This window comes from Xyrauchen texanus, chromosome 26, assembly GCF_025860055.1.
Source record: "Xyrauchen texanus isolate HMW12.3.18 chromosome 26, RBS_HiC_50CHRs, whole genome shotgun sequence".
NCBI classification, from domain to species: Eukaryota; Metazoa; Chordata; class Actinopteri; order Cypriniformes; family Catostomidae; genus Xyrauchen; species Xyrauchen texanus.
In genome coordinates this window covers 23,618,735-23,630,223 of record NC_068301.1, presented here as the reverse complement: position 1 = coordinate 23,630,223, position 11,489 = coordinate 23,618,735, and the positions used below count along the sequence as shown (strand labels likewise).

At 38.6% G+C, this 11,489-nt stretch overlaps 1 protein-coding gene across 1 annotated transcript; it reads left to right on the top strand.

The window, feature by feature from the left end:
* The first annotated feature begins 338 nt into the window (after positions 1–338).
* On the top strand, positions 339–11,406 carry ccn4a (cellular communication network factor 4a). The gene is made up of 5 exons (XM_052092574.1): positions 339–701; positions 3,441–3,732; positions 4,093–4,347; positions 10,024–10,217; positions 10,557–11,406. Exons 1-5 carry the CDS (start codon positions 654–656, stop codon positions 10,854–10,856), a joined length of 1,089 nt encoding a protein of 362 aa, XP_051948534.1. The 5' UTR covers positions 339–653; the 3' UTR covers positions 10,857–11,406.
* The last annotated feature ends 83 nt before the right edge of the window (positions 11,407–11,489 follow it).

Here is an 11,489-nt window from a genome sequence, read left to right as displayed (position 1 = left end):
TTGTAGATTTCTAGCTCATTTGTCCACCCTGATGCTGCCCGTTTAACTGGATGGGCATCTGATTTTTTTTTTTTTTTTATAAATTAACTTGACCAGTATGACTTATACAATCTTTAATATGTCCTAGTAATGATGAAACATGTAGAAACTTGTAAATGTATGTTTTATTTTTTCAAAAGTTTCAAAGCAGGTGTTGTATCAAATTGAAAGCTGTTTCCCCTTAGCCCCGATAGGGTATGGGGTTATGGTTATGATTAGGGTAAGGCTAGGTAGGGTACGGTAGGGAAGGCTTTAGGCTTAGGTTTGTGCAAGGAGGAACGCATTCTGACAGTGGAGAATACAGAAACAGACAACACCCCAGAGGTGGTTCTGAGTAACTGTGCTTCCGTGCATTATCCATTTCATCTTTTGGTATCAGAGAAAAGCCAGATGTTCTTGGCCAAATCATCTTTATTTTCGGGCGCGTCTGAGGCATTTTTCCGTTGGTCCTGACGTCATAACGATCTTGTGTATTAAAATTTGATCGCAGCAGCAGCGCGGCGGTGAGTGCGACAGAGACTGTCATTGTACAGAATGAATGGAGCCTGCTTGTTCCTGGGCGCTTTTTGATGTACTAATTCTTGATTCAATGCATTTATCATTTGGGACCAGTGATGAATTGGCTCCTGACGTGGGTTATACTAGTTGTCTGTGTACCTCAGGTAAGAAAACATTTACTCAGTGAGTTCCAACTCACCTCGTCTGAAACCTAAATAATTATTTGTTTGTGTGTGTGAAATTAACAAATGAAATACATGCAGTAAGCATACGCCACATTATTAGCCACTTGTGGTTTAACACTATCGATTGAATACGTTTTTAATAAACTTAAGATGGATGCTTTCATCATTGGACTAATGTTATGCAAAGGACGAGGATGTGCATGCATTTCATTTCTTGGAATTCGGTGTCCTTTCTCATTAACATTTGCTTTCACTTTGGTATTAACTTTGCTTGGATTATGCACATTGCATTACAATAATTTTTCCCCACTACATAGCCTACCTATTAAACTGTATTAAAAAATATGAGACACCTTATTAATTTGGTTAAATAACAGTGAATGAATGGCTGTGCCTCTCTTTTCCACATTACCCTTAACAATTATAATAATTTTGTATTTATTATATTTAGGCAGTAGGCCTACGTGATCGTGTAATCACGTCAGTGGTACAAAAATGTGAACCAATGACATCATAACAATTTCGCGCATTTTAGGAATGCTGTGACGAAACGACAATGTGTTATCAAATCAAATGTACGCATTTGTCAGGCAAAGCTTTAAACATAAAAGTAAAAAATGGGCAGATGTTTTTAGAGGATGCCTTTTTGCATGGAGTCATTTAAAAGAGGCTGCTGTTTTTGTTTTATAAGAGTAGTTCACCCAAAAATGAAAATTATTTCATAATTTACTCACCCTCATGCCATCCCAAATGTTTGACTTTCTTTCTTCTGCCGAACACAAATGAAGATTTTTAGAAGAATATCTCAATTTTGAAGGTCCATATAATGCAAGTGAATGGTGACCAAATCTTTGAAGCTCCAAAAAACATTAAAATGCAGCATAAACTGACTAAAGTGGATAAATGTATGTCTTAAGCGATCTTATCGATTTTGGATGAGAACAGACCAAAAAAAAGTCATGCAATTGCAGTCTCTAGACATAATTTGAAGCTCAATTTTACTTCCTAGTGCTTAATGCATGTGCAGAGCGCTAGATGGCGCTATAGGATGTCTAATTGAGCTTGAAATCAGAAGAACGCTGATGTCAAGATTTATAGTGACATTTCTTTTTTTTCTCCTAAAACTAAGAGTTGTATGATTAACTTACCTGTTTCTTTGGAGCTTCACAGCGGTCCCATAGACATTCAATGGGCAGTTCACTGGCGAGGAGACAAGAGTCCGTTCTTTTTTAATGGATGTCTATGGAGGAGATGCTTCCGCTTTACTTTTGTGAGAAAACAGTTCAAAACTGAATTAATGTCCGCCAATCTTCAACATGTTTTACACTAAACAATCCTTTTGGATTGAACTATGTGTTGTGTTTACTATAATAAAATTACTGGTTTATAAATGAAGTCATGGACCATTTTTCGACAGGCAGGTGACAGTTTACGGCTCTCCCCATTAATTTGCGTAGTATCTGCAAATGTTGACTTACTATGGTAACAGGCTAGTTTACCATTACGCTCTCTTCTATGGTAAAAATTTGGAGGTTGTTAACTCAGTGTAGAAGATCTCTGGTCTGCTGCTAATCTCACCCACGTTGTGAGTGGTGAAAGGATCGGTTCCTAAACTATAATTTTTTCTATACCAATTTTATTAAATCTGTTTTAACAAGATTACAAACATTACCTAAAAAAAACTTTGGTTTTATTTTTTCAGTTTAGGTATCAAAAAAGTTTTCGACAAGACATTTTTTGATAGTTTAGAGGCAATTCCGTTGGTGCCTAAAATGTATCAAACTCGATACCTAGCCCTAGTTGCCATATCAATCAATTATATCATGTTAATCATTAAAAAATCATAATAATTCTACCACCCCTGGAGTCACGAGTTCGAATCTAGGGTGTGCTGAGTGACTTCAGCCAAGTCTCCTAAGCAACCAAATTGGCCCGGTTGCTAGGGAGGGTAGAGTCACATGGGGTAACCTCCTCGTGGTCGCTATTATGTGTGGTTTTTGCTCTCAGTGGTGAGTTGTGCATGGATGCCACCGAGAATAGCGTGAAGCCTCCACGCTATATGTCTCCGCGGTAACATGCTCAACAAGTCACATGATAAAATGCATGTATTGACGGCCTCAGATGCGGAGGCAACTGAGATTCGTCCTCCGCCACTCGGATTGAGTCATATCACTATGCCACCATGAGGATTTAGAGCAAATTGGGATTTGGGCATTCCAAATTGGGGAGAAAAAATGTATTCATTTTTGTTGTTTTTGCCTTATCTATCCTTCACAACACCGTTATTTAGTTAGCATTATTTAGCCAAAGACCACAATATAAGTGACTGATTTGTTATAAAGAAAGTACTTATGTAAATTAAGTCAAACGATTTAACAACTTCATTTGTACCCAACATTTATCTCTGTTTTAGTTAATTGAAATTATTTATAAATGGGCTGAAATACGATTTAAGAACTAATGACCTGTCACCAATAGGATTGACTTAAATTCCAGTTTAAACTTCAAACTCCTTAGATAAAAAACATCAAGTTGATATCTTGAGCTGTGTCAACTGTAAGGCATTCCGAGTGAACATAATTTGTTCATTCCAACTGCAAAAACAAAATGTCCTTGTAAACATTTCCATGTTTGTCTACAGCCAGGACGACACTTGGAAAAAGAAACAGATTCCTAAATCTGTCAGAAACTGAAATCTGTGGGATTTGTGTCTCACAGATCCAGCTGGCTCTGGCACAGGATTCCTCTAAGCTGCAGTCCATAACAGAGCCCTTCTCTCTGGAGTCCTATAACTATACCCAGTACTGCCAGTGGCCCTGCAAATGCCCTAAAACTCCCCCCACCTGTCCGCCAGGTGTGAGCCTGATCATGGACGGCTGCGATTGCTGCCGAGCTTGTGCCAAACAGGTGGGGGAGGTTTGCAACGAGAAAGAAAACTGTGATCATCATCGTGGCCTTTACTGTGATTACAGCGCAGACAAGCCTAGGTACGAAAAAGGAGTATGTGCATGTAAGTGTCCTTGTACTAACACATGCCCTGTAATACAGCCTTCTTATTAACACTGTGTTCCGCTCTTCGATTAGATTACGGTGAAGATTTAGATGTTGGATTAAGGTGACAGAAGCCAGATAAAGCATACCATGGAATTATAAATGGAAATACAATAATCTTTTTCATAACTCTCACATAAACATCACATACCTTTCTTTTTAAATTGTTTTTTTCTGGATATATACCCCCAATAATACCTGTCTTTGACATTTACTATGTATTAAAACCCATATATACTATATAATGTCCTAGATAGTGTTCAATATAGTTTCAGTAAAAATTATGACCATGAAAAAGTTTTGCTCTATCACTTTCCAGACCTGCCTGGCACTGGCTGTGAGCACAATGGTGTGATCTATCGCAATGGCCAGAGCTTCCAGCCCAATTGCAAATACCAGTGTCTGTGTGTAAATGGGGCAATTGGCTGTGTCTCACTGTGTAATGAGATTCAGCCCCCCAGGGTGTGGTGCCAGAACCCACAGCAGGTTAAAATCCCTGGCCGCTGCTGTGAGCAGTGGATCTGTGATGAGTCCAGGAGGGGGCGCAAGACAGCACCACGACACGCAATGGCTGGTATGTTCTGCAACATTTCCTGCAGACGAGATAAGAGTTAATCCACAAAATTTCTTCAGATTATTTGATAAAATATGCACAAAAACTATTGTCTGAACAATGCTAAATAGTTTCAGACAGTGCAGATCATTGCTTTGAAGCAAATAAATTGATTTTACCTTTGGTTCAGAGAGGGTCCTGTTTATGTAACACTTGTGTTATTTTTGCAGAAGCAAACTAATTAAACCTTGTTTGCCACAGAATATCATAAGCAAACTGTTCCTTCAACACAAAGAGAGGAATTTGTTGAAATATTTTGACCAGGGTTTTATTTTCAGGCCTGGAAAATCCTTGGAAATGAATATAATCGTTCTATAAAATCCATAGTAAATTTATATCTTTGTTATGCTCAGCTCTAAAATAGTTAATTGTCTTGAAATTTATTTAATCTGATTCAAGTACTAGGATTTTGTAATTTTATAATGAAATACAGATTACATGTAATCCATTCACACTCAGCACTGGTCATCACAGATGTAAAGGTAAAAGACATGATATAGTATCTCCTCTTTTTCCACCATTGTTTCTAGTGCTAAAATTGATTATTATCAGAATAAGATCAGTAACACTTCAGTTTCACATAAAAAATGTCAACTTTCTTATCTCTTCTCTATCCTCCCCCACCACATCCTACTACATCTCTGACTGCTGATGACTTTGCCACATTTTTTTTACTGACAAATAGTGAGCATCAGCAGCCAGTTCTCTACACCTAACACCAACAGTCACTCTCTTCCAACATCCCAACATCTGTTCTCCTCTTTCTCTCCTCTCTCTGTGACTGAGGTCTTCTAACCGTCCTACCACCTGTCCACTTGACCCTATCCCCTCACATCTTATGCAAGCTGCCTCTCCATCAATCTTACCCACACTCACACACATTATCAAAACATCTTTCATAACAGGAAACTTTCCCAATACATTAAAGCAGGCTTGAGTAACCCTACTGCTCAAAAAACTTAACACATAACTTCACATGTATTCAACAACTAAACCAGTCTCTCTTCTACCTTCCTGTCTAAGACTATTGAGAGGGTCGTATTCAACCAGTTGTCTGCTTGTCTCTCCCAGAAGAACCTGCTTGTCAAACATTAGTCTGGCTTCAAAAAAAGGCACTCAACAGTGACTGCCCTCCTGTCAGTAGGTGAAACCCAGTGACTGGCAAGAGCTAACGCCAAATCATCCATCCTCATCATCCTTGACTTGTCTGCTGCTTTCGACACAGTAAACCACAAGATTCTCCTGTCCACCCTGTCTGACCTGGGCATCACAGGAACTGCGCTTGGATGGTTTGAATCATAACTTATTGGCAGATATTTCAATATCTCCTGGAGAGGAGAGGTGTCAAAGTCACACTAGCTGACCACTGATGTTCCTCAAGGATCAGTGCTTGGACCCCTACCCTTCTCAATATGCACAAAATCACTCAGACCAATCATTGAGGCACATGACTTTTCCTGCCACTGCTATCCACAACCTCACTATACAGTGTATCTTGGTTCAACTACACTAACACCAAACAGAACAGCTTGGAAACTGGGAGTGGTGGTAGATGAACAGCTTAATTTTACTGCCCACATCTCATCAACCGCCTGGTCTTGCAGATTAGTGCTCTACAACATCAGGAATATCAAACTTTTTCTGTCTGAATATGCTACACAGCTCCTGGTCCAAGCACTGGCCATTTCAAGGACTACTGTTATGCTTTGTTGGGTGGCCTCCTAGCTTACTAAATTAAGCCACTCCAGATGGTTCAGAATGAAGCAGCACATCTGGTCTTCAATCAGCCAAAAAGGGCTCATGTCACCCCACTCTTGATTTCGCTTCACTGGCTACCTGTAGTATTCCGCATCAAATTCAAGGCTTTGACTCTGACTTTCAGGACAGCCAATGGAACCGCACCCTCTTACTTCAATTAACTTCACCAGGTCTATGCTCCAATTCGCTCTATGCAATCTATGAACAAGCTGCACCTGATGGTCCCATTCCAAAGCTTTTCAAACTCTATTTCACAATCTTTCACTTTCTCTGTTCCACTGTGGTGGAATGATCTTCCAACCTTCACACGTTCTGCTAATACCATCTCAACATTCAAGAACCATCTGAAAACACATCTGTTCTGCAAGCACTTCACAATCCACACTTATTGCACTTACTATTGAACTTAACTTGCACTTCCTGTACACAATATACACTCACCTAAAGGATTATTAGGAACACCATACTAATACTGTGTTTGACCCCCTTTCGCCTTCAGAACTGCCTTAATTCTACGCGGCATTGATTCAACAAGGTGCTGAAAGCATTCTTTAGAAATGTTGGCCCATATTGATAGGATAGCATCTTGCAGTTGATGGAGATTTGTGGGATGCACATCCAGGGCACGAAGCTCCCGTTCCACCACATCCCAAAGATGCTGTATTGGGTTGAGATCTGGTGACTGTGGGGGCCATTTTAGTACAGTGAACTCATTGTCATGTTCAAGAAACCAATTTGAAATTATTCGAGCTTTGTGACATGGTGCATTATCCTGCTGGAAGTAGCCATCAGAGGATGGGTACATGGTGGCCATAAAGGGATGGACATGGTCAGAAACAATGCTCAGGTAGGCCGTGCCATTTAAACGATGCCCAATTGGCACTAAGGGGCCTAAAGTGTGCCAAGAAAACTTCCCCCACACCATTACACCACCACCACCAGCCTGCACAGTGGTAACAAGGCATGATGGATCCATGTTCTCATTCTGTTTATGCCAAATTCTGACTCTACCATCTGAATGTCTCAACAGATATCGAGACTCATCAGACCAGGCAACATTTTTCCAGTCTTCAACTGTCCAATTTTGTGAGCTCTTGCAAATTGTAGCCTCTTTTTCCTATTTGTAGTGGAGATGAGTGGTACCCGGTGGGGTCTTCTGCTGTTGTAGCCCATCCGCCTCAAGGTTGCGAGTGTTGTGGCTTCACAAATGCTTTGCTGCATACCTCGGTTGTAACGAGTGGTTATTTCAGGCAAAGTTGCTCTTCTATCAGCTTGAATCAGTCGGCCCATTCTCCTCTGACCTCTAGCATCAACAAGGCATTTTCGCCCACAGGACTGCCACATACTGGATGTTTTTCCCTTTTCACGCCATTCTTTGTAAACCCTAGAAATGGTTGTGCTTGAAAATCCCAGTAACTGAGCAGATTGTGAAATACTCAGACCGACCTGTCTGGCACCAACAACCATGCCACGCTCAAAATTGCTTAAATCACCTTTCTTTCCCATTCTGACATTCAGTTTGGAGTTCAGGAGATTGTCTTGACCAGGACCACACCCCTAAATGCATTGAAGCAACTGCCATGTGATTGGTTGATTAGATAATTGCATTAATGAGAAATTGAACAGGTGTTCCTAATAATCCTTTAGGTGAGTGTGTGTGTATATATATATATATATATGATCCCAGGAGATCAGCTGATACACAAATGCTCAAACCGTTTGGCACCAACAATCATCCATGCGATTATGTAATCAGCCAGTCGTGTGGCAGCAGTGCATAAAATCATGCAGATATGAGTCAGGAGCTTCAGTTAATGTTCACATCAACCATCAGAATGTGGAAAAAATGTGATCTCAGTTATTTGGACCGTTCCATGATTGCTGGTGCCAGATGGGCTGGTTTGAGTTTTCGGTAACTGCTGATCTCCTGGGATTTTCATGCACAACATGTATATACAGCTCTGGAAAAAATTATGAGACCACTGCAATATTATCTGTTTGTTTTCCAGAGCTCTGTGTGTGTGTGTGTATATATATATATATATATATATATATATATATATATATATATATATATATATATATATATATATATATATAATAATATAAAATGTATGTATATATATATATATATATATATATATATATATATATATATATATATATATATATATATATATATATATATATATATAATATAATATAAAATGTATAAATACCTTTAAAGGTGCAGTATGTAAGATTCAGAAACCCTTGTTATTAATGACACTTGTGGCCGTTAAGTGAACTGCAGTCAGCTACCTGTTGCTCACGCTCGCGCACACACTCCATAGGGACACGAGCGAGCATCCAAATCAATTACATAATGTACAAAGAGTCTGAATGTGATTCACTGGCATCATGCTGACAGATGAGGTAGTATAATTCAAATTACACAGTTTTGATTGTTTTACTACAAACTTTGAGACTAAACTAAAACTACATATCAGCTAACATTGCATAATGATACACATACAGCTACATACTACCGAAATATTCCAGACCGTTTACTCATGTATTGCACTGTTATGTTGCACTATTGTATGTTTTTTATGTCATATGTTATACTACGATCAAGAAACCAGCCTATTTGCTTAAATTTATCTTGTATACCTGACTTTTAATATAAAGAGAAGATCTTTGAAATTATTTGAATGTTACGAAGCAAGGTAGCTTGCAATTCATCATTGTTAGCAGGCAAGATCAACTTAGCTAAAATTACACAGATCAATTCTTATAGCACTATAATTCACATGCTTTGCAGTTATGTAAGCTTAACTGTCCAATAAGAAGAATGACAATTTGATCCCACCAAACAAAGTTCACTCCAGGAATCAAATGCCCTGCCGATGTTCACTCTAGTTTTTGCTCGACCATGATCATGTTCCCGATTAGCCAGACTGTTTGTTGTCACTGTTGAATAGCGGAAGAGAAGCACCAAGGCAAGGCTCTTGGGAGCACACATAAAAATCACATCCTCTGGATTTTCCCAGCAAAACCGACCTGCTTCCTTCTCATAAAAATCAGTACAGGCTTTAATAGGCAACATAGGAAGTAACAAGCAGTTCACATATTGGCAAAATAAAAGGAGAATATTACATTAAAATTGTTACATACTGCACCTTTAAGTATAACATCATGTATTTACCCATTTCAGCTTATTCCAGGACCTATTCAAAAGCTACAGATACAAATAAGTTTTCAAAGAAGATTTATAAATGGCTAGCGAAGAAGCTGACCTCACATTAGGACCTACCACAGAAAAAGCACGATCGCCCTTAGATCTGTAGCGACACCAAGGAACCCTCAAAAGATGTTGATCAGAAGACCTGAACGCTCTAGTGGGGGAGTTAGGGAGGAGAAGGTCACTGATATATTGGAGCGTGAGACCAGATAGTGCCTTGTAGACATAAAGTAGAATTTTAAAATCGACCCTGAATTTCATGGGAAGCCAGTGTAGAGATGATAAAACAGGGGAAATGTGATCCCTCTTACTGGACCCTGTTAAAAGCCTAGCTGCTGTGTTTTCAGCTAGGCTTTTGCCATGTTACAAACCAGCTGTAGGTGAGATAACGCAGTTTGAGGGAGCTTGGCAGCACAACACTCTAGATATTGTTGAACTTTGTATGACAGATTGCTTGCTATGTTCCTCATTTTTAAGTCGCTTTGGATAAAAGCATCTGCTAAATGACTAAATGTAATGTTAATGTGACAGGAAAATAATGTCTCAGTCTCATAGAGAAAGGGTGTAGGAAATGCAAACTGAAGTATAGAGATGTTGCGACTATGTGACATAAGAAAGCAGTGACTGCATATACTGTCACCTCTGCACTCTGTTAGGCGTCTCTAGTGTAAAGGACAACTGGCACAAGAATTGTTTGACCCAGACATCCTCCTGGAGTCCCTGTTCAAAGACTTGCGGCCGCGGAGTGTCTTCACGCATTTCTAACAACAACAAGCACTGTCAGATTGTCAAAGAGAGCAGACTCTGCAACATCCGGCCTTGTGACCTGGACATCTTAAAACACATCAAGGTAGGGATGTCATTTTGTGTGCTTCAAGCACGTGTTCCTTTACTTGCTGATCTGAGTACACTTGTTGGTTAGCAAAGTAGTACCTAAAGCTGACTTTGAACCAGATATTTTAAAAAATATACCTCTTTTGTAAGGCCCTACTTTTTGTCAAAATCTTTAGATATCTATGAAATATTTATAAAAAATCAGGCTATATTAAATCCAGCTGTCACCCTGAAGATCCTGCATTGAGTTCAGTAAGATTAGATAGGGTTTAATTATAGTTTTTATGTCATTTTAAATTTTAAACAACCATTATATGTCAACTCCATCCCCTTATTTCACCTACTTCTCCAAAAGCCTGGAAAGAAGTGTTTGAACATCTACAGGTTGGAGAGGCCATTTAACTTCACAATCTCAGGCTGCAACAGTACAAACACTTATCTACCTAAGTACTGTGGAGTGTGTACAGACGAGCGCTGCTGCATCCCCTATAAATCTAAGACTGTTGAGGTTGAGTTTCAGTGTCCTAATGGATCTGGCTTCACCTGGCAAATCATGTGGATTAACGCCTGTTTCTGCAACCTGAGCTGTAAGAACCCCAATGACATATTCACAGATCTAGAACAGCACCATGAGAAGCGTGAGATTGTAAACTGAAAGTGTACTAGCCCTTGCTGAATACAATATTGACTTATTGTAATATTAGTCAATATAAATATTTGGTTAAGAGCTACTGATTTACTTTTCTTTTGTCCATTATTTTATGAGCAAGAGTTATTTAATCGACTAGATCATCTTTGGTGTTTTTCCTCGAAGACTTTTTCCTTTAGTTAAAATTGATATTATATAGTCTACATAGTATATTGCTATAGTCTTCCATGCATATAAATATTATTTAACAACAATGTGTAGAAATATTATTTTCTGACAACGTGACTTTTTACAATTAAAATGTTATCTGTCAGGTTATATTTATCACCCAAGATTAGCACAAACAGCTTTTATGTTACATTGACAAATTAATGCTTTTGTACACATGATGTAAGTAACTGATATGACAAAATCTTGTTGACTTTTGTGGTTAAAACCTTAATTTATGTAAAGTATATGTAAAGAATATCTATAGGACATAGCCTCTATGTATTGACAATCTACAGGTTTTGTAATATCAGACTCTTTTTTTTAATTTTTTTTACATGTTCTAATTTCACATTTGAGCTTTGTAATAACACTGTATACTTCGAAGAGTTAAAGTTTTACCTTGCATGTACTGTTTATATAACATGATTA